At 39.4% G+C, this 24,784-nt stretch overlaps 1 protein-coding gene across 1 annotated transcript in view; it reads right to left on the reverse strand.

The window, feature by feature from the left end:
• Positions 1–24,762, reverse strand: part of prim2 (DNA primase subunit 2) — a 27,278-nt gene extending 2,516 nt beyond the window's left edge. The window contains exons 1-13 of the mRNA XM_010773176.1: positions 24,681–24,762; positions 23,577–23,726; positions 23,363–23,475; positions 19,762–19,856; positions 19,544–19,664; positions 18,869–18,964; positions 17,458–17,595; positions 12,311–12,378; positions 10,108–10,180; positions 9,636–9,821; positions 3,137–3,263; positions 2,824–2,906; positions 1,041–1,109 (exon numbers count right to left, since the gene is read on the reverse strand). Of these exons, the coding sequence (XP_010771478.1) occupies positions 1,041–1,109; positions 2,824–2,906; positions 3,137–3,263; positions 9,636–9,821; positions 10,108–10,180; positions 12,311–12,378; positions 17,458–17,595; positions 18,869–18,964; positions 19,544–19,664; positions 19,762–19,856; positions 23,363–23,475; positions 23,577–23,721 (1,314 nt within the window). The 5' untranslated portion in view covers positions 23,722–23,726; positions 24,681–24,762. The remainder of the gene's footprint in view (positions 1–1,040; positions 1,110–2,823; positions 2,907–3,136; positions 3,264–9,635; positions 9,822–10,107; positions 10,181–12,310; positions 12,379–17,457; positions 17,596–18,868; positions 18,965–19,543; positions 19,665–19,761; positions 19,857–23,362; positions 23,476–23,576; positions 23,727–24,680) is intronic.
• Between the last annotated feature and the right edge of the window lie 22 nt (positions 24,763–24,784).

Genomic DNA, 24,784 nt, shown 5'->3' on the forward strand with positions numbered 1-24,784 from the left:
CAACAGATCATACAATAATACAATGCTGTGTGTGTGTGTGTGTGTTTGTGTGTGTGTGTGTGTGTGTGTGTGTGTGTGTGTGTGTGTGTGTGTGTGTGTGTGTGTGTGTGTGTGTGTGTGTGTGCGTGCGTGCGTGCGTGCGTGCGTGCGTGTGTGTGTTATGGATCGTTGGAGCTATGTGCATCTCAAGGCATATGCTCGAACGGGAGCTGCCTGGACGCTGCAATCATGTTGCGCGCACTATCCGTGCTGAGTGTGCTGACTTTTCCCACAATGTCCCACTGTCTGGCTACCTGCATAAAGTGAAGTGCTCGGCGCAGTTTTCATGTTTTCATTTAAACAGCAGCTTATATCCATTAGCGCAGCTAGCTAGCACCAGATGCTATCAACAACAACAATACACGTAAGGTCTCTCTCTCGCGCCACACATCCACACACCCTCCCGGTCCTCCCGATGGCCAGTCGGTGCCTGCCGGTGAGCGTGGAAGTGTGGTCTGCCGCAAGCGGGCGGCAGGAGCGGGGCTGTCAGCATCAGCTTGTAGATGGTATTTTAAACTTGACGTGCTCTGAAACTACGGGGCGGCCGAGGACAAAAAATACACATGCGTTAATCGCGTTAAAATAATTAGTGGCGTTAAATTTTTTTTTGCGTTAACGCGTTATTAACGCGTTAATTTGACAGCCCTAATTTTTATTAACCCATCTAACATCTAAACTGTGTATTAAACTCAGTCCTTATGAAGACCTTGTTTTTTTTCTCTATTTACCAAACCCTGCTTTTCTGTGACTGAAAGGGATTATGACTCAAGTATCCAAACTAAAAACAGATTCAATTATCCACAAGGGGTATCCAAGCGCGACAAAAATGAATCTAAAGTGTTATAATAAACCTATACAAATTAAGTGGCTGTAACCACCAGTTAATGATGGAGGAGATGACAGTTCAGGGTCTCTCCTGAGCCTTCATGCATGACGTGCAAACCCCTGCCTCTGACAGGTAGCCCCAGTTACTGCCCGCTTCAAAATAAATCTGTACTTACATTGTGTGTCAGCTCAAAGTACTTTTGGCAGGCCAGCTGATAGTGCATCCCTTTAACCAGCTCCAGGATCTGTGGCAGAAAAAGGTAAGAGACAACAGCAGGTTAGGGTTAACCCTTAGATACTCACAGGTTAGGGTTAACCCTTAGATACTCACAGGTTAGGGTTAACCCTTAGATACTCACAGTGATTTACAGGATATATTAATGATTAACTGTTGCAGCTCAAAATGGTTTTAAAAAGACAGTCAACTATCTACACAAACATACCTCATCAATTACAAACAGCAGTGAAAACATCCTTAGAGACTTTTGAAATGCAGTGAAAACATTACCAGGCTTATTTGGGCTAATTTAAATATTCATGCCATGAGTCAACTCTTTTGGACTTCCTATATTTCTTTCTGATTTTTCTGAAGCTCTGCAGGGTTAAAAAGAGAGAATGCACAGACATTTTGAAGCCCAGGCTTTGGCTTGGTCACATAAGAGCTCTCACTTTTCTTGTACTTAAATCACTGTAGTGCCACTGTGACTCTATACTGAGGGTGCCGGCTGAAAAATAAATCCAAGGCCTACTGAGGAATCTGTGTTTTGCTCCTTTATAACTCCCTATATGCCTGAAGGCTGCCTCCAGCGTGATGCAGCCACAGGCGTGCTCACCACTAGGGCTGGTGTGATTTAGATCAGTGGAGAGCAAAGTCTCTGCCTGATGATGCACTTTATATTATTGGTAAATGGAAAACCAGGAACATTTGCAAAAGTGCACAGAAACTGTAATATTTAAAAGCAGCTATGCTATGATTTATCCAGGAGAAAGATATCTTGCTGGTGTGATATTAGGGAGCTTCACTCTGGACTAGAAAGTTCTTAGGAAGTTCAGGTTATTTATTTGTACCCGTAGGTATATTTGGTTTGCAGTTAAAAGACAAGGTATCCATGGTCACGAGACACGCTTCAAACAACACAGACAAATCGTTAAAAAGTACTCCAGGCTCGAGCACATTAAAAACCACTAAAACAAACATGGACAATCAAATAAATAAATAGCCATTGCTGACACAGCATCTGTGTAATGCTGCTACAACTTGTTCACCCGAGCGGTAGCTGCTGGAACAAAGCTGTTTTTAGACGGCTTTGTTCTGCACCTTGGAAATATTAACCCCTCTGCCCGGAGGAACAAGCTGAAACTCACTGTTCAAAGTGTGGGAATCATCCTTAAACGTGTAACATGTCACATGTTGAATCCACAAAACACTGTGAAAACACTGTGATTATATAACTGATCCATGTGTCTATGTGGAGAGTTGTGACATTTTGTAAAGACATTTATGGATGATTCCTAATCTATTGGTTTCCCTGCCTTAAAGGTAAGAATGGAGAAACCAGCTTGAGTAAGCTAGAATTTGAAAGTACACAAAATCTGCCCCTTCCTTCAGAATAACTTACAGAGCCCCTCCTCCAACACACGCGAACGCGCACATGACCAATGAGGGCACGAGATAAGTTTGTGCACGAGATGGAAGGCTGACAGGCAGGTAGGACATGTTTCTGAAGTTAATGACCTACCCTTTAAGGTTTTATATTAGGTTCCATCTGTACGTCAAAGTTTCAGTTATGCTGGTAAATATAATTTACTGTACATTTCCTGACAGTGCAAATCTGGGCAAGGATCAAGATAGTAAGGATCATAAAGGTCGCCTTATTTTAGGAAACATATAAAAGATGTTGGGGTATAAACCCTGTCCATGTATCTGAGGCCTACTGTAGACAGGACAGCAGCACCCACCTGAATGATCCCGCTGGGAGACACTTTGTAGACCTGAAGCTTCTGCTTCAACAGCTCTGGTTCGCTGTGACGGAAAGGACATCCTACAAACATACAATTAAAGCATGATATTAATAAACAATTCACATAGCACAACACTTGTTTCACTGATGGAAGGAAAATGTAATACTCAGCATGGGAAAACTATATAGATAATTTGGTAACGATGATCACAGTCAGGTGTGTCACTAGTCCCAGGGAAAGGACTTTAACTAAAGGCTGTGGAGTGGTTTATCACATGGGTAATAGCTTCTCCCAACAGCCATCAACTCACCATGATGGTCGCCTTGGCTGGGTGCGTTTGATAGAATCACCTTCATGCAACTGTAGGGGGTGTAGTCTGTTCGCTTGCCTTCTTTGCCAAACATGTGGCGGACGCTGTAGGCATATGCTTTGTCAAACTACAGAGGGAGGGAGAAGAAGGCAGAGAGGAGGAGAAGGCATTAGTGAGGATGAGAGTGTAAGAGGGACAAGGATGGGGTGAAAAGAGGCGTTGTCATACATCATGTCAGTTTTGACAGGGTGTTTTCCTCCATGAAATATGGAGCTATTAGAGCGAACCTTCTGTACAGGTGTCTTCACGGGGTAGATAGGAGCTGCATTATGGATATCGCAGAATCACCATCTTTACCTTTGATTGCTTTGCCCCCTGTCGTAAAAGTACTTTGATATGAAAAGTATATAATAAAAATACATGTAGGATCTGCAAATATCTTTTTCTAGCATTCACTGTAATGCTAGTTATTTGTCTTGTCGCAATTCTTTGTGTGAAGAGCTGAAATTATTAAAAGTACTCTACTATTTGGATGTATTTCTTTTCAGTATCTTTATTTTATGGTTCTTTTGACCTCTGCTCCACTATATAAAGGATATAATTAGACATTTCACTCGACTCCCTTAAATTGACAGCTATGTTACTAGTACAAAGGAAGTGTAAAGTTGAGACGCCTTGTGACATTTCAGATGTCTATTAGTTGTTAGCATTTGTATCAGAGGCATACCGTTGAGACTTTCTCGGAGTTTAATTCAATTAAAGAGGTAAAATTATCAATTATTTCTTACAGTTGAAAACAATTGGGCAATAAACATTTATTTTATTGCCCATCTCAAATCCTCTCCATTCTGTGACTCATTGGAGGTGGGCAGACGTTTTTAAATATAAATGGCTGGACTTACCAAAGACAACTTATATTTTTTTATTCGTTAATTCTCCACAATCTTTACTCCTGTTATACGTACAGAGCTCATGCAACCATTAAAAGCGATGTACAGCCTTTGAAGCCAAACAGTAAAATACACACAGTGTGCTGAACACCATAATCACGACTGCTCCCATCATAACACATTAATGCTGTAATAAAACCCTTGAACTTGCTAATGTGACAAGCTGCAGCGGCAATTCACAAATCCATAAAATCTTCTGGAAGTGCAATAAATCAAATATTAATTATGTAGAGCTTTGAAGGATTGGAGAGGCCGGTTCCTGATTTAGGACCCCCCCCCCAACTCTATTAAAACAGATCCTGAAACTCCACTGGCACTAAAGTGTGTTTAATATGTATTATGTAAAGTGATTAGGACATAGAAAAAGATCCTATGTGGTATGAAGAAGTCATACCAAGAGTTAGAAATGATAATTTATTAAACTGTAACTTTTTCCAGGTGAGACTGAGGTGGGCTGACTTTCATGCTGAAACTTTCTTTACAAGAACTATAAACTAACTTTCTGATATAAGGATTAACCATCGACAGATTAGTAATAGTTAGAAAATGCCGTTTGTTCACGACTAGTCCCCTTTTTACTCGTATTGAATGCAGCTCCTCTACACATAATAAGATATTCTCAGTGCTCCTTTTAATCGCAGACTGTGTTCCTACATTTCAGCCTACACTTCAGATAATCCTGGATCTACTCTCAGCACAGTTGACCTCCAAAATGAGAGTCGAGTCGAAACACAAGCACAAAAGCTGCATTAACGGCACGGAGCCACAGCTCTACCCGGGCTCTTCTTGGCTCAGGGGGCTCCGTGGCGGTAACATCCCCCCACACTCTAGGACACATTCACAAAAACCTGCGGCGGTGGAGACAGAGAAAATAGGACACAATCAAAGGGATTACGTACGTGTGTGTGCGTGCGTGCGTGCGTGCGTGCGTGCGTGCGTGCGTGCGTGCGTGCGTGCGTGCGTGCGTGTGTGCGTGTGTGTGTGTGTGTGTAAACTTGGCATGGCTTCTTAGGCTCAGCCCACAGTGACTGCTGTGCCTGCAGCTCCAATTCCTCTTATGTGTAATACCATTAAAATATGTCCCGTTTTAATCTGCGCTACAGGCTGCTTCAGAAGCTAAGAACAATAAGAAGGTGAGGGACTGTAACATCCTGCAAGTGAGCACAAGTTGAGAGGTTTGATGTTGTAGAAAGAAAAAGGAAAGCTTTGTTATAATGGTCATTTATACACAATGCACAAGTGAAAGGCATTGGAGACAAATTAGAACTGCAAAGTCACAGACGAGTCTGCTGCAGACACTACAAGTTACAGTGTGCATCTCAACCAGTAAAAAGCTTAACATCAATGGAAATAGGGGCGTTGCAATGTACTGGTATTTAAAATAACCGTGATATTAAAATATTAAATATTGATTGCGTTAATACACAAACAATATTATTTTTCCGGAAACAAGGAAATAAACACATACTTTTATAGGCATAGCATAGCGTAATACTTTTGACAGTCCTATTCTAATTATCTTGTTGTTAGGCAACTACAAAAATAAAACAAAAGCATGGATCATGTAAATAATCAAATTAACCCATGAATAATGACTGGAATTAATTTATCTGCTTCACCTACTGTACACGCTTGCTCACTGTCACACGGTTACTGGGATAGTTAAACAGGAAAACAGCACTATTCTGCAAGCTACTCACCATAAAAGATAATGACAAAAAGCTTTGGAAGCAGTCCAAATAATGAAACAGTGACCCTACTTCAATGTTTTTGTCTTGTACTTCCTACAAGAGGAACAAAATAAATCTCTTCTATATATTTTTATAAACAGGGATGTACTTTTATACGTACTGAAAATACCAGTGATACATAATAACGGTGTTAAATTGTATCCACACAATAAGAGGTGTTCACATAAAAGTGTCACCTAAAGAGAATCCTCCATTGTGGAAAAGACCCCAGAGCAAACCAAACCTATGGTGTGAAACACTGTCAGTCGGTGCAAATTAATTAACCTGAAGTTCCATCTGTAAAACAAGCAGTTCAAAAGCCTTCCCTCCCCCGAGGCAATGTGACCCACGGATATTCAGTTCGAATTGACTCTCCTCCAAATGAATAGGCTAACTTTTGTGGCAAGAGAAATGGATGGATCAAGTCGATTTCATCAATTGTATCTCTTCTTCTAGTCTAATATTACATTGCCTTTTCTCCTGCAGGCCTCCCTCTCGGCATCGCTGCCTCCCATCTTTTTACTGTGCCAGTCGCATACTAATGAGCCGGCTTCGTGCAGCACGCCACAAAGTGCAGACCCTGACTTAACACCTACATCATGGTGAGAGCCGGGATGTGGTCAGCACCGTTCTGCTGTGGAACAGGAGCTGGTTCACACTTTCTCTGGGAGCTGTTGCAAGGAAGTAGAGCTTGTAATAGTAGCCATGAGGCTCTTACTGTGGGTAGAACTACAACTAGCAATTATTGTCATCTATAAATAGTTTGGTCTATAAAAGTCAAGACAAAGAGAAACATTTTCATCCCAGTCTCTCAAAGTCTAAGGTGGTGTCTTTAAATGTCTTGGTTTGTCAGTTACAAAGATATTCAGTGTACTAGGATAACAACCAGAGAAAGGCAGGACGTCTACATATTAGAGAAGCTGTCGACAGAGTGTTATTCCCTCATTCACAATTCATTGATTATCAAAATAGAGACCTTTTTTTTAATTAACCAATTTTCAAATCTGTTAATCAGGAGCTAATATCAGGTATTATGACAGGCCAGTGTCAGAGAGCACACAATATGTAATGTCAACAATTAAGGATGTCTAACATAGTTTAATGCAGAGTCAAACCATTTCAAAGGGCTCCACCATTTCAAGACTCAAAGGTTTATTTTCATAACATATACACAACTACGGTGTATGACAAACTTAAAATCGCAGGTTCCTCAACAGAGCATACAAAAACGATTGGTGATGTTTGCTTTTCTTCTCCTATCAGTAGTGCGCCCTTGTAAATTCTATGTATCATTTTCCCATGTCTTAAATGCAGTTATTCATTTCCATAAATAGTGAAAGAAACAAAAAAATGTAGAGGGACATTTTAGAACTGCCCAAGAGTATGACGTTTTTTTTTTCATAGGTGCATTAATAGATTTCACTTATAATGCATTCCTTTTTGCATTTTGCTAATTCTTCAAAGATTTGTCAAAAAGGATAGGTTCAATGGTTCAATGGTTTAACCTCTTTATCACTTACAATTACACTGTATACCCTTCTTAATATAAAGTACAACACATATTTAATGTATTTATTGTATACAAGTGCACTTTTCTCTCCTCTCTTCAAATATGTTCTTTTGCAATTACCAAAGAGCTTAAAGAAACCTCACAAGCGACAGCATATCTGATTTTCAAACAGCTCAAAAGATGAAAGACTGTATCTTGAGCATCAGAGTCCGCTTTAGAAGTATTTGATGTTTTTTCTTTACAACTGAAACTGTGGCACCAGCATGAAATAGGAGCTCAAGATCTTCTCAAAATATGCCAGGACACTTCCTCTGTCTGATTCAACACATGTCCTAATTCTAATTATATTTATAAAAGCAGCTCACATGGCTGATGTAAATGGTTTGATATCTACCCGTCAGTACTCCATGTAGATAACAGTGAGATGGACGGGTATTTTACAAATTCAGCAATCATAAACATATTTAAAGAAGCATCAATAAAACTAAATATTTGATGACTAGCATAGCTTACTTTGTTTCAATAAAGCTCCAAGAAAATGGCTACAAGGTTTAAATGATGCATCACATTAAGACGAATGCGATGATGGGATTTTTATTTAAATAAGAGCACAGGTATTTTTGTCATGCCGTGCAAGTGATGCTGGTAGTAACAAATAAAAACACGACTAAACCCCCTCACTGTATTTAGGAAACCTTTGAGGGTTAATAATCAAAGTTATTAATGACCTAATGATTTGTATTGGTCTAAAAAGTGTTACAAAACATTGCCTTAACGCTTAAAGGATTATCAAAATAGTAGCAGATTCAATTTAATAATCGTTTCAGCTCGACTCTGGATCCTTAGATCGTGACTCCAAGGGGATTTTTTATTTTACATTTAAATCGTTTTTATTTCTCTAACCATGGCACAGAATAAAGTTCAGTCACTTGGAAGTCAATTTGCATGGTTCAAGCAATTTAGAGTGCATCTTGTAAAAGACATAATATCTCAACAGGGGATTCCTAAGTGGCTGCGTCGGGGGGGAGCATTGAGAAATGTGAATGTATTCTATACAACTTGCGCGATTATCTATTAAACATGCAGTTCTAAGATACGGAAAAATAAGAACAAATATAGTAAAATAAAAAATAAAATAAAGCAGTATTTAAATCCATCTATTTCAATGTAAATACGGCTTTATTTTATCGTTTTATGTTACTATCGTGTTGTTAAAATAGTCTATCTGTGTTTTTTTAATTATTGTTTTACTTTTATGTATGCACCATGACACCTAGTCAAACTCCTGGTGCGTGCCAACCTACCTGGTAATAAACCCGTTTGAGTTATTTTTTTGAGCTTGTCGAGCACATGGTGCAGAAGTTTGACCATATAAATGTCAATGAATAATGAACTGACTAAATCAGACACGATGTTAAACAACATATCTACAGGTATCTAATAGATCAGAATCAGGAATATACAAACCCCAATGCTGTTGATAGTTAACGAAATAATATGAGAACTATTAAATTGTTAAATCTCTATTAACTTGAATTCACATAAAGAGTTCTTGGTTCCGCTCATGCCGAACACATGTTGTGTTTAACTGTGTCGTCTACGAAGAGACATTATATCTGAACCCTCTAAAGTCTTCATTGGCCTCCACACAGTACTGTGCTCAAATAATGAGACCAGTGAACTTCCTTTTAAGCCATGCAGCTTTGATGGGGCCACTTCATCCTGAATGAAGCAGCAGCACCCATTTAAGTGTTGAGCAGCACTCCAGCACTCAGACACCAAGACATCTGTCCCAACAGTCACTGATCTGGGGTTCAACTAAAACCCTGTCTGGGTCATTTTATCAGGTGACATTTAGAAGAACCTTTTTTTGAAAATAATTATGGAAAAGTGTATAATCTGTAACAAACTCAAAAAAACTTTGGCATTTGCCCTTGTCACTGAATTATTGCATCATTGTCCTTCATTTCTTTATAATCTTACATGTAGTTAACACCTAAACATAGCCTTTGACATAGTTATGTCACTTTTCAAAATAGGTCTCTCTTCTTCCTCTGTAACTGGGTTCTGGGTTGCAGTAAGGCATCGCTAAGCAAGAATATTATGTTATAAATATCTGCCAAATCATATTTAGGAGAAAGCCGATTGATGTGTCTATCTCCCCAAGCTGACTTCACAGCTTCAGGGAGCTGCACTTGTCTCTTAGCTAGATTAAGCATTCGAATTAGCCTGATGTGGTTTGAAAGTGTCTCTGTTAAGATAATGGCGAACACAACACACATTTTTATAAGTTTTGTTTTCAACCTTACCTTGTCAGCATCCACTTTTCCTTTGATGAACTCTGACCTCCAGAACTGCAGGGCTTGCTCCAGGGAGAGGCCGATGCCTTTGAGGAAGAGGCCGTACTGCATGCGGCCTCCATGACGAAGGTGGTGGTTCTCTCTGAGGCCCTGGTGGACCTGCCTCATGCAGAGTGGGAAGGACTTCCCTGATAGCTGGGCGCAGAAAACATAAATGACTAACATACAAATATTAAGATAATTTCATCTGTACCTGTAAACATATATTATTCTAGTTGTTTAATTTACTCCACGGGAGGAACAACATATTACACATGTGAATTTAAAAGCTTGAACTAAAGATACACTTCTATTCTATTCTAGCTCTGGGCTAACAGAAATACTGTACACACTTCACCCCCTCCCTTTAACACCTTGCATTCCCAGGCAAAAGGGCACCTTGAACCTGACATTTCAAGAATAGATGGTCAATGTAACTTACTGAATCAATTTGTTCCAAGGAGATTTTCCCTACGTTCTTCTGGATGCTGTAATCCTGTCCCACATAGGCATGACTAAAAGAAGAAAAAACATATTTACTGTGACAAATAAGCAACGTTTATAACAGTAACAATTTGAAAAGCAATCAGGGCTTCTATGAAATCGGATTATATTTGTTTCCAAAATGCAATCAGCAACTACAGACTGGACATTAAAGACTGGAAACAATCATTACAAAAAAAGTAAATAAACATCCCCTGGGACACCCTGCAAAATAAATAAATAAACTGCTATCGTTAAATTCTTAAGTCGCTGACTTTGGCAACCCATTGAGTTGCATATGGCAGCGCTTTACTTCTCATTGTGTTCCCCCCCCACCACACAGATTAGTGGCCTGCCTCCTAATCTCAGCAGCCTACTCCCTAATCCCCATCAACAATCGGGCAACATGACTTCTTCCACCCTTATATTCATGTTCTTACTTTCATCTAAAGTGAGATAAACCCCCTCACTGTGTTGTGAGCCGCTCTTCTTCTCTATTGAAGCTGAAATTAAGGCTGCTGCTATTAAGCTATTTTTCATATAAACTTGTGTGATGATTCACATTAACTTAGTTTCAATGGTAAACATGCACACACTGTCCCTTTATCCTGACAGTGGTGCATGAGACGGATTATTTGATAGATTTGTAAAGTTTATTTTTTGTATATTTAGTTCAACTGTTTTCAACATGGGAGCTGGGTCAGACTTTCTCCTTTTACAGCTAAATGATGTTTCTGACAACGCTTCAGATAAGAAATAGTCAATGCAGTTACAGAATCTTGATTTATTTTTGATAAGCTTAGTTTGACAGTTTGATCGGAGTCCACAAGTAAGGGATAATGTGCTGCGACGCGGTCATTATGGGGAAAAGAACACCGACAGGCTGATCAGGAGCCCGAGGCGAAGCGGAGGGATCTAGATCGGCATGAAGGTGTTCTTTTCCCCATAATGACCAAGTCGCTGCACATTATCCCGCTTATTACATGGCCATATTCTCAACAAAGTAACGTTATGACTTCCAATATTAATTGAAATGCTTTTGTGGATTTAGAAAATGATTTTATTGATTTAAAAAATAGTTGTATGTATTGATTTAAAATGACATGCATCCGCTAAGACAAATAGTCTTTTGTTACCGTTTGAACTAACGTAGCAACGGCAGGAACTGCTTCGATAGCGTTTTTGAGGAGCTTTTTGATTACAGATTTGAAAACATCGCTGCTTGCTTTAAAAGTAGCACAATTCATTGTGTCAAACCTTGGAAAGTATCTAGATATCCCTGCCCTAATGCCAAAGTAACTGGCAACTGAATATGTGTCGCCGTTTGATGTCTATGTCTGGACCGCTGCGTAAAAGGAGGATTTCTGCCCGTTACTTCTCCGCTGTTTTCTTGTCGCTCTTGTCTTGTCAGTTAGAAAAGCAAACTGCATGCAGTTTGCTTTTCAGCCCAACTGTATACAGTTAAATCGAACGGACTTGTTTGTGCAGATGTGAGCGTCCTTAACAACGGTCAATAAGTGCTTGACAGCGGTCTGTCTGTTCGGTATTAACAACGTGTCACGTGTTCTGAATTAACCAATCAGAATCGAGTATTCAACTAAGCCATGTAATAAGCAGTGATTGACACTGCGTTAAGACTCCCCTGCACTGATTGGTGGTTTCCCTGGAAGCTGATTTATTCACAGATAATCCGTCTCATGCTCTGCTGTCAGAATAAAGTGACGTTTTAACAAATAGGAAAGAAAGTTATTATTTATGAAAATAGCAAACTATATCTTTAGGGCATCTCCAGGGGCTTAGTAAGTAATTAGCAGTTTTAGAATCTAAAAGGAGGCCTTGTATTGGTTCATTTCTTTCAGTACTATTGGGCATCTATTATCAACATACGATGTTTTGGAACAGTATAAGACTGAAACGACAGCCCCCATCGGCCAATGATGCATATTCTTAATCACCTCAAAACAGAGTCATTAACAGTACGACACTGCACACGTAGCCTAGGACCATAAGTTCTCCTGGACTTTTCCACAGGGACAGATTGGGTTTACTCAGACCAAGACTCCAAAACGATCTCTGGTGCCAAAGATCAATCGTGCTAAATGTCTTTTTCACCAAAGCCCTGGCAAAGTGGCAGCGAAGTTATTAATCCAGCTGCTGCTTACCTGAGGTGGTTGAGGAGCGGTTGGAGCCGTTCATCAGAATGCACTGCTGGTAGCGAGCGGGCTGTCAGCTGCAGATCAGATGGACACCATGTTAGCAATGGTAAATAGTGTTGGTCAAAGGACTAGAAGAAGCTAAGATTGCATGTTAAAGGCAAATATGTTGTACTACACATAACAGTCATTAAAATACAAGGCCACAGCTTAGTGACCCCAGCTATTTGAAGTAAACTGCATCACAGTTAGTGAACGTTTCACTGCGACTGTCCGGTGATTCTTTACACCCATCCCTTCAAACAACCAACACATTCTGCCTCAGTCTGAACACGTAGTTCAGCTTGTTGGGAACTTTCTCAGTTGAAAGTCTCACCCTATGCACATCCCTCAAAAACAAAAAGCTGCACTTTGTCTAAATGCTTTATAGACATGATTCACGCCAAAGCAAAAGTGCAGTCTAATCTTTCGAAAAAACTGCCTTGATACACTTTAATATAACCCATTTCTGTTATTTCTGTAGAAATAAACCTCCAACTAACAATTAGAGTCAAATGTAGAAACAGCTTTCAACTTTATGCCTTAGAAATGGCACATATTTCCACATTGGGTCCTTCTTGTCCCCAGTGGAAGAGAATTACTATTAGTACTAACACAGAAACAATCATACCAAACAGTCAAAATGGCACCGTTACAAGAGAAAAAGCTTTTGGGAGCGCTATTCCATTCCAGCAGTTAGTGGTCCGGATAATTACCAGAAAATGGGAGAATGGCGGGACTGGACTGAATTGCCCTTTTATTCGTTTTTACTTTTGTCATTTAGAAAAAAAGGTTCTTCCTGTCCCACAATGGAGGATAAGTGCTAAAGCAAATCAAGTACATGTTGCCCACTACGCCAACATTAGTACAGGCAATGACTTTCTACACTTAATCTAGTGTCCAGTCTTGATTTGAAAATGACTTTTTAATGTCACTATTGTGTGAATATGTTATGCATATTCCAGTTTGAGTGCTTCAATTTGAGTTGAGTGCACTCTTTGTCATGAACACAGAAATGACACGTTAAGGCACTGATTGAAGGTGACAACACAGTTAATTACAAGTTTGTGAACAAAACACCACAATCACCAAACATAAATGGACCTTTGTTCAAACTGCCAAATCACTTTCTATGAGCAAAGCAATGAACCCCCGGTTTTGAAGTGGAATCCAACGGCTGCTTTGAAAAGGCATTGCAATAGGAGGCTCTTATGATTCTACACTTTAGTTGGAAACTCAAAATATCACATATTTTGTCAACCAGAGCGAAATAGTTCTATCTAAGGTTTAAACTATGATAAGCTTAGATTGTGTGTTTTTAGCAATATTAGGACACAATATTGCTATACTCATATTGATCCCATAATTTCCAGACTATACAATATACATGTAAAAGTAACTTAATGAATAAAGCATTCTCCACAGATGTATATTTACTTTAGATTAGGGGTGGGCGATATGACGATATATATCGTCGAGACGATATTAGGTCTCCACGATATGCCTTTTCAGAGATATCATATCAGAGAGTCACTCAGTCATATAATGTGAGTGCTGTGAGTGCACCAGGGTAGGATTTTCACGGCGGCCATGACGGCCATACCGTCATTGCCCCTCGGTCTGGCCGTGAAGCCCCGAAAATAATTGTACGTCCTACGGCCACCATGGCCTGCGTGCCCCTGATACTGTTAAAATCTCGAAGTTGCTTTAAAAGCGTGAGAACAGTGATTTCTGAACTGCATTATGCTGCGTTCACAACGGACGCGATGCGAATATTCTGATCGCTCTAACCGCTGGAGTTTCACCGCGGCTGTCAGCTGTGTTTACCCCTGTCATTCAAACAGGACGCGCTGGAGAGGGGGCGGGGCTTATATCCATGTAAATACTGTGGTGGAAACCAACTACGACAAAATTAACCTATTTTACCATGATTTAAATTGTAATAAACCAAGTTGTCTAGTCAGGATTTAGACAGTATTGCACTTCATTTATTGTCTTGGTTGATTCTGTTGGCTTATAATTTATTTAATCAATAAGGTATTTATATTGTTTTTCCCTTTTGAAACAGATGTTCAGTTATGCTAAAGTCTTTGATTGCACTTCAAGTCTAAAGTTTACATTTTAATTGTTTGGCACTGACTTTTCCTGATTGATGTTTTATGTTTTACTTAGTTATGTTTTACTCTCCTTTTCATGTTTATTGATCACTGCTAGTGCTACCTAAAACAGAAAGTGAATTTTTATACTGAGAAACTGTGCCTTGAATATTTTATTTTATTTAGCAAGAGAGTGCACTTTACCTGGTGAAGAAACCAGTGTTAACGTTTGTTGTGTAGGCCTACCTACTTGAACACTGAGGAAGCCATATCAAAATTCCTGTTGAATTGTTCATTCAGGGATTCATTGCAGAATTAAAACCAGCTTGAAATGGTATCTTGGTCTGTTACTCCTTTTTATTTTAGTTTTTGTTACCTTGTAGGTGGTTGTACTGTTAAGTAACTTGAAAAATAACCATAATAACCGGCATGAAAAAATATCGTGATACATATCGTCTATCGTAATACTGCTCGAAAAATATTGTGATATTATATTTTTCAATATCGCCCACCCCTACTTTAGATTTCCTATTCCGATATTGAAGAGCACATGGATCAGATTGAGGAAAATATCCTCTCTTTGTCGCTTGCATCACAATTACTGTATATATAACACAAACAATATGATTACTTCAGTATAGTATTCACCCATATGTCTGGCTGATAACACATACAATGTACATAATTGAATGTAGATTAAAACATTGAGATTCTAATCAGAACAGTGAGGATTTTCTGTTCTTTATTGTTGCATATTTTATATCTGTGACTTCTATTCGCCTGCATTTCAGATTGCTTGCACCTCATTAATAGGGAAGGTTTTTCCCTAAACTCTAAACAGCAGTGCAGCTGCCTATGGTTGTTGAGCGTGATTCTGCCTGTTCCCTAGTCATTAGCCCTCACAACGATTTAAGTGAACTGGTTGTCTCCTCACATGTATTATAGAAATGCCTCTGGACCCTAAAATACCATGTTCAATGTCCCTCGGGGCGTTCAATGCATCGCACAAGAATGCTGAAATTGTGCCTTCATAGAACTACTTCCACAGCCTTTAAAAAAACATCATGCCCTTAAGGATAATGAGTACTTTTATACTAGCTGTCGTCGCTGTTCCCTCCAGACATTTTCTGTCATGTGTGCATACTTATTCCCCTCGTTTCAACCCTACGCTTCTCCTTTTTCCCCACAGGGCACTGAAGGGAACAGCCATGGCAGCAATTTAACAATTTGCCTTATGGAACCAACTTACCGTATACAAAATATATTTACATAAAGTACATATAGAGCAGAGGTGCCCAGTATGTCGACCGCGGTCGGCAATGCTGGTAGATTGCGAGTCATTAAAAAATAAATAAATCCAGCTGTCAAAATAGACAAAACGGGTTTTGATCCCTCCTCCTTGGCCTCCCTGCCACTTAATTCAGGAGTTTACTTGATTGACAGAAAAAGCGACCTATCGCTTTCCAGTCTGTTAACCCAGAATGCAAAGCGATGCAAAATCAGTCAAATGCCGGGAAAACTCCAATTAAGCTAGAGACAAACAACAAAATGAGTGCGGGACCGAGCAAAAAGCTAAAGACATACCACTTCCACACAGAATGGGAGGAAGAATATTTGTCTGTGATGTCACATTCAAAGGTTATTTGCCTTATTTGTAAAGCAAGCGTCGCTCTGCCAAAGAAAGGTAACGTGGAGAGGCATTATCGGAGCGTTTACAAGGCATATGACAGCGACTTCCCTCCGAGTAGCGAGTTTAGAAAGAGAAAGGTCATGTATTATTGCTACAAAAACCTTATCTCGCAGTCTTAGTGTCGCCAACTCGTTTCTAACATGCAAAAAGACAAACAAATGCGTCCATGGTCGGTGTATTTTCAACCTTTCCAATCCAGACCAGATCTCTCTCACGTCTGTGTGCGAGGGGCCGGGGCAGTTTACACACACGCAGCTGCTACATGCAGCAACACACGGAGGAGATGGCGGAGAGAAGCGCTCCAAGGTGTGGTTAAATGTTACCCGTCTTGAGGTGGACAATGCTCTTTGCCAAGAGTGTTTAGCATGTAAGGGCGGTAACACGAGCAATTTGTCTAAACATTTAGCAAAAGTGCACCACATTCAGACGGAGGAATGCACCGGGTTCGACTGTCTTTCTAGTAGCTCTGTAGCCCCATCCACGAGCAACGTTTCCACCTCAGGTGTTATGAATGCTAGCAGCAACACACGGAGTTAACTCAATTATTCAACCATGGGTGATTAGATTAGATGGGATGATTAGAGGTAACAGAGTTACTCTTTATTTTGTTAAAGTTTCAGCTATTCTGTTTATAGTTCTGTCATCAGATTATTTAATACGATTTGTTAAAACATTGTTGTTTCTTTTGATGTGAAATATTATTTATTTATTTAAATAAAAAGCAATGTTAATTTTGTTCACAATTTGTTAAGTTAATTTAATAATATATGTATTTTTGAATCAAGTATTCATCTTTATTGTCTTAATTGTTAGTTTCCAAATGCCTAAAACAACCTCAAGCTAAATCTAAAAGTTGATGGCTAAATAAGAGCATTTGAGAAATTGTGCAAGGCAGTAATAGTCCGAATAGTCCATTAATCGTTTCATTAATCGATAAGATTCATAGATTATCAAATTAGTCGTTTGTTGCAGGCAGCCCTATTGTAGTTATCCCATGTATAAATAAAACGTGTTATTCAGCAAACCTTGCAATTTGGGATTTTATTTTTGGTTGGTAGACCTCGGTGAGCTGGTCATTTCAAAAGTAGCTCACCAGCCAAAAAAGTGTGGGCACCCCTGATATAGAGGGTGCATACTTAACATAAACACAATACAATACAAAGTGTAGCTGTGTTAAAGTCAGAAAGGTGTATCTATCCATCTGCAAGTCCCCGTACAGTGTGTGTCGGTATGTAAATGTGACGGGGTGAATGTTCACACATTTCCCTTTGCATTTTCTGTAAGGTTGTTATTCATTCTCTCTAAAACAGTGAAGCGCTGCAAATACTTACAGCGAGAGCTTTAGAAAGCCTGGTGCGGAAATCGTTCAGAACAATGGTGACGATGTCCTGGTGGGGAATGTACACGTAGCCGGCTTTGAGGTACACTTTCCTCGATCGCACTAGATCCAGGGCGTCTTGAAATGGAACCTTTCAAATAAATCGGTAAATATTCAGAATTATGAATGGATTCATTATATAAGGATATTAATATTCAGTTTACATAAAATACGTGTCAGAATTCTGAGGCAATCCATTTCGCCCTTCATCATTTGGATGCATTACATCGATATGCACTTACAGAGAGTCTGATGGTTAACATGCGCTCAACGAATAATACTTTCAGCAAAAAGCTTTAAATGTAAAGTCAAGTAGGAGGCCATGACACTTTCCCCCTTGCTCTCACTTTGTGAACTTACATCTGTAGACTTAAATCCATTCAAATGTGAAAGGATTTTAAGGGGATCTTCTAGCAGTCAATTGTTGTTAGTTTTTGCTCTAATGTGAACATTAAGACATTTGACAAAATAATGTCCACATTATTTTTGGCCAAAAAACAAAAATCAAGACTCAGCATTTCTACATTTGAGAGAATAGGGATTTAAACCAATAATTGCTCATTTATAGTTCATATAATAAGATGGTCTTTCTCCTCCTGACAACATATTGCCTAAAAGGTGGGGAAGCTTCAATAAATCAGCGTTTTATTCCATGTGAATTCCTAAAATCAGACTTGGAAGTAAACTGCAAGACTGGTACTCTTGGCCAAGTTAGGATTACACAATGTGGGTGAAACTAAAGACAGATATGTCCAAGTCGAACATTAGACAAAAGGCAGAAGTCACTACAATCCAAATCCTAAACTGAGGATTAGAAACACTTCATTTCTTGCCAATAGGGTATATGTTTGTCTTGAAACTCTTGACATTTGACACTGCGGGTCACTGTAATAAGTGCAATCTCACAGTCTGGGTTCATTGCACAATTTGACATCCAGAAAAAGCATCCTATTGTGCAGACCTAGTCAGAAGCATCTCTTCTTAAGCCTTTCCAAACTGGTAAAAGCCACAACTTTCCAACTCCTCACTTTAACCAGTTTGTCATGTAAGAATTACTCAAACTTTTGAAAGTAAATGAATCACTTTCAATATAATTACAGTGGGGTGGTTAATTTATTACAAAATAACATCATGTGGCTTTCTGTTGATTTATCAATGTTAAAACTGTCATTCTTTATTAAAAGTCTGTCATATAGAGTATCATGAACGGAGTTAACGGTGCTAAATCAATATTACTTGCTTCTTTATCCACCGGTGAGAACTGAAGGAATATAAATTGCAGAATATTATTGTATAAAGCTTTATAGAGGCATAAGCACATGATATCGTAGTGGTGTCCATGGAGAGAGGGATGAGTAACTCACTTTGTAGAAGTCCTGATCCTCCACAGTAACTCCACTGACAGCGTAACTGGAGTTGACCAGTTTATCACTCAGAGCCTTCCTCTCCTCGACACTAATCTGAAAGGTTATTGATGAGAATGATGAATTTCAGCGGAGAGCGGCACATGCACAACTATGGCAGTGTTAATACATTGAAGGCTTGTGGAAACAGAACGCCATTCATCAGACCAAGTTGCCTTTTTCGTCCTGGCATGACACATTATGTGTTGATAAATTATTTAATACTTTCCCCCCCCCCATTTTTTCATTAAGTATTAACCTTCATTTTATGAAAACCTGCAACAGTGCTTTCCTCAAGAGGGGAGAAAAAAACACTTAAAACTCAAAGAGAAACTAAACACATTAGAGTAAGGTGAGAAAGGTGCGACTGTTAAAAATAGCATTTATGTACATTTATCACCAATGAAATATTATTTGGTCACAAATACATATTTCACCAAAAACTAAAGTGAAGAAAAAACATTAAACATTTAAACCCGTATTCAAGGAAAACTCTTAACGCTAATGGTTTCTCTAACAGTGATCAAACAGCACCATCTAGTGACCGTTTTTATAAACCCTTTGAGTTACAGAATGTATCTACATAAAAGGTAAAATAAATAGGCTTTCAAAATATTTAAATGGAGAGAAATGTACCGTGTCATACTGCAGATTATTTCTGTGAAGAAATTCAAGCTTTTGTTTTGGATGCAGGTCATTGAAGCGGAAGCGGAAAAGATCAACTTCCTGTTGTATAAACCAGCGTCTCAGATCCTCCCTTTACAATACAATGAAGACACACATGTATCAGTTGCATAACATTTTAAAATCACATTTTATTCACAACAAATATTTAACAGAAACTACAGACTTACGTTTGGCAGTAGGCCAGTCTGAGGATGAAGTGGGAGATATGGTCCTTTCTGCGTTTCTCTTGTTCAGTTGGTCCACTCGGAGGTTTTCTGTCATCCTGAATGGGTTGAAAGAGTAATTACTTCTTAATAACTTGTTTTGTCTTGCTGGGTATACTTTTAGTTGTGAGGTAATATCAAAATGACAGAGTAATTGTTTTTACAGTCATGTCTACAATACCTGAAAGCCACCTTCCATTAATTAAGGCTATATTAAGTCAAAATAGTTTGGAAAGTAAGAAACCTTTTTTATGCCTAACTCTTATTTCTCTGTGATCACTTCTCTTGCATATGGATACTACTACTCACACATTGTACAGAAGATGTTGTCACTTTCATGTATGTTTGTTTTCGATGTCAATCAAGTGCACAATTATGAAATCATTTGATGTCAGTGTTTCCCCTAGGATGGAGTCATAGCAGCGGTGCTAAGGCAGGTGGGCCCAGCATAATGTGAGCGCGGAGCGAGTGGAATTTTTTAGTGTGTGCGCGTGCGAAGTGCGCCCCGCCAATTTGTTTCTATGTGTCAGCACAAGAAAGGCTCTTGAGGCCTAGTACCAGGGCCGGTTCTAGACAATTTGCTGCCCTAGGCGAGATTTTAGGCGACATTTTATGTGTAAAGAATAATTGAAAAATCTCTACTAAAGACAAATACACTACAAAAACAGAAACTTATGGACATAGGTGATATACGTCAAAATGGCTTGTATGTGTGAATTGGGGGATGGACGTCACATCCTCTAGGGGGGTCCCCCCCGGGAAAAGATTTTTTGAACATTTGAAAGTAAAATGCTTCAATCTGGTGCATTTTGAGCACACAATAACTAGAGACCTGGGGCCGTATTCACAAAGCATTTTATCTTACCGCTAGGAGTGCTCCTAACTCGCGCTAAAACATTTTACGTAGGAGTTTTTTCTTAAAAGTTATTCACAAAGCCGCTGAGACCTACTCATACTAAGGATAAATCACTAAGAGTGAACTAAGAGTGACGCGCCGTTGCTATGGATTACGTCGATTCTCGTGCATGAGTTTAGAAGCGGTCAGTACGGTGATTGGTTGTTCAGAGTAGGCGGTCTCGGTGAAACTCATCCGCAACATCCCACAAACGAGCCCACTAAATCACCGAAAAACAAGGAAATAGCCTAGGCTAGAAATGTATTCCTATCAAATAGTTATGGACAGTGCAGTTAGCAGAATACACGCATGATGACAAGTTTGTGCAGACCACGATAATGACGTTGTATATGCACGTTAAAGAGAGAGAGCAAACAATAAAAATACGTAAATTGCATTAAATCGAGGAGGCAATTAAAAGCACCCTGCAAACTATTATCCAATGAGCATATTTCCAGCACTTAAACACTTTCAATAACAGCCCATACCGCCGTTCAAGTCCCCCTACTCATGATGAATAGAAACAAATCTGCGTGTTGATGGAATGTACTTTCTTTCTATTGACGAACACGTCCTCATCTTTTGATGGCGCAATTATTTTTATGTGCGTCCCGTCAATAGCACCGACCACACCGGGCATACCTGCATTGCCATGAAGTTGGCTTTGATCCTGTGTAGTTGTTGATTGTCCAAAGGAAACCGGATAAACTGTTGGTTTATGGCACGGCTGACTGATGGTTGCGATATTCCTAAATCGTCGGCATTGCAAAGTTGCATTTTCCCTGTTGCTAAATATTGTAGTGTTGCCAAACTATTTTTATTTTCCATAACAAGTTAGAGGATACCCTCCACGATTTAGCCTCATATCTTCCTGATCAAATTCACAGTCTTCAATTGCTCTTCCAAAACATTTCGAATTACGCAGGCATTTTCAGATCTATGATGGATACGGTCCTTATACATGAGTTAGGAGTCATCCCTAGGACTTGATAAGCTCTCCTAACCTAGGTGGCATACTTTTAGTGCCTAAAAGACTTTGGAATTGTCTTAGTGAACTACAAATAAGGAAGCCTAAATGTATGAACTGGACACGCGCATTATGTTTAGGAGTTTTCCCTAAATTCGCCAGTTTCAGCGAGCTAGCTTTTTAGGCCTAAGAATCCTTTGTGAATACGGCCGCCCTGATCTGGGGTACAACTCCTAAAAAAACACCCATAGTGAAAAAGATTACGGTTTACATTTTTAATAATCAAATAAGTATATGTGAACATAAACCATGAGAACCTACCATAGCCAATAACACAATAAATGTAACTTATTTTATGTTGTGTTACATGTCATATCCTACTAAACACGTAACTATTCCCAGCAATTCATGCACATTTTTGTATCTCTCCCAACTTTAAACCGATATTTTTGGTTTCTACTGGGTCTTATAGTATACATTGGAATGATTTGAAACCTGTTTTATGTATCCTAATAATTAGAAAGGAGTGCCTGGAAATATGTGTTTACATAATGGGTCAAAAACGAATAAGAGACCCACTGAGATAACTATAGACTAAAATTAGAAACTATCGTGAAAACACTCAGATACTTATACCTCACTTGAAGCTCTCAGTCTGACAGGAGGAAGCTTGTTCCTGCAAGACACTGGTAGCATGTAGAAAACATCTACTTCTATATCCGTTAGTGCAGCTAAGCACCAGATTCTAATAACAACAGCGCCGGTTACCGCGGTCTCTCCCTCTCTCTCTCTCTCTCCCTCCCTCGCTCGCTCTCTCTCTCTCGCTTCCATGCTCGAACTTTGGCTGTGAGCTGCGGGCGCCTGAGAAGCCAACATCCCCCACTTTCATCACTTACAGCGCCCATCGTACAGGGCAAATGAAAAGTGTAACCGGGATGAAAATGGTGTGACATTTACTTAATTATGAATGTTGTTACATCAAGGCCAAAAATTAGGATAAGCGCCAATGGTCAAAAATGTTTTTTTCCCCTCCCAGAGCTACCAGCGCAGCGCCCCCCCAGATCTGGCGCCCTAGGCCACCGCTTATGCCAAAAATCAGCCCTGCCAGTACATACAGTGGCAATGTCTCAAGATTTAGCAAATATACACATTTATTGAACATACAGTAACACAATACTACAAATCCACATAAACAATCAAAAATGAAAAAGGGTCGCCACTTATTATTAGTAAATAATATATATATTTTTTTTTTGGGTACCTGACTGGCGCCCCATAGCAGCGGCGCGCATATTTCAGCAGCGGCGCTTCGCTGTCACTACTTGTATATAGGGGAAACACTAACATTCTAAGTCAATTTGACCCTGTTTGTAGCTGTATAGTCTTTATGAGTGTCTACCCGACAGATACAGCAGGTTCATCTACAACTTGTGGTCATTTTGGACACTGCTGATTGTTGAGCTGTTGTGAAGTGTATTACATATCACGACAGGTATTTCAATTATTTTGTATGTTTATATCAACGAGTGTAGGCTCAATAACAGGAGCACTGGTCAGTAATACAATACAGTGGCAACTGAGTTTAATTTAGGGAAAGCAAAATAGGATTACAGTGTGAAGCCCTAAGTATCTATAAACATGTTGGATCAGTGCTGTGTAAAAACGTGTAAAACTCTGTTGTGTGTCTTGCTAAACATACTCACAGCTTCGGGTCTGTAAAGAAAGTTCAGCGCTTTGGATTCAGCTGTCAGTTTCTTTGTGTACTGCTCTGAGAGTTTCAAATAGCTCACTCCCAAATTGTCAATGGTCTTCAACACTGCAGTGGCATTAAAAGAAGACGTTTTAAATGTTACACAGTCACATAGAAATCAACGAACATTTGACATTTAGTTAGACTGCATGAGTTCCAGGTCTTACATTTAAGTCGTTCCACAGCAAAGGTTTCAAACTCTGTGAGAGAGATGTTTTCCAGAGGAGGCTGCCCGTAGAACTGCAGAGGATGACTATAGAGCTCCGTCTGAGAGTTGTTGGTGAATTTCCTTCTCCTGCTTGAAAACTGCATGGTTCCTGATGGTAAGGGAAAACATGAATGTTTTAAAAATGGACAATAATGCATCACAAGACGATAGGCTATTACTATTCACCATGGGGGTATATTTGGTGCAATTTTTTATTTGAGAACCCTAAGAAACTAAAAACAAGTTGCATGACTCTCCAATGTACCGTGCTTTACTGCTATTAATCAATGTTCCATCTATGTTGCCCACACCAGGGGGCAGGCATTTAGGGATTCGATCAAATAAAGATATATTGGAAAGCATAATAAAATGCATATTTAGTCCCAATAACTTTTCTACTTTCTACAAACCACAAATCATAATCCAACTGTAAATAGAAGGGTAAAGACTGGGTGAATATTCATGCAGAAAGCATTTCTCCCTGTCACAATGTGTTATAACTGCAACAATAGAGATGCAAATTCGTTCATAGTGCACTGAAGGCAAAATACTTAAAGTCTCAAATTAAATGACATGTGCCTTCACAGCTGCCTTCACTAAACTCAGTAATGTGTATTATGATGTTAATTTCACAAGATGTATACAATCTGGCAAGGAAACCGTGAGTCCACAAGAAAGACAACTACACTTAACTAATGATACCAACTAGCGATTCATTATATAACAATGTGTTAAGCAGTACAATAGCTGTTAGCTTTCACATTTAGTCTGTAACCCTCAAGCTAAAAAGCCTGTACCCTTGAATGGGCAGAAGCGTTGAAGCTTCAACGTACGCTGCTGTGTGGACGGGCCGTTAGCCCTCAGTTCACAGTTACATTAGTCAACAACACATTATCTCAAACATAGAACAGCAACGTCTTCGTGGTGAGGGTTGCTATCTTACAGAAACTGTCCTGGAAACTGTGTTGAAGGCAGCAAACGTCTAAGACTGTCTCAGCAACGTATCACACAAATACGACAAGTACTTAAAACATAAAAATAGGTTGTATTGTTGTTAAATTACCGATAAAATGATGGGGTTGTTTCTTCTCTGCTCAAGCCCGCCAAACAAAGTGGGTTGTTCAACAAACGCGGGTAAATGATGACGATTTTAGCACAGTCAGGAAG

This window comes from Notothenia coriiceps, unplaced genomic scaffold, assembly GCF_000735185.1.
Source record: "Notothenia coriiceps isolate Sejong01 unplaced genomic scaffold, NC01 NC01_scaffold00012147, whole genome shotgun sequence".
Lineage (NCBI taxonomy): Eukaryota > Metazoa > Chordata > Actinopteri > Perciformes > Nototheniidae > Notothenia > Notothenia coriiceps.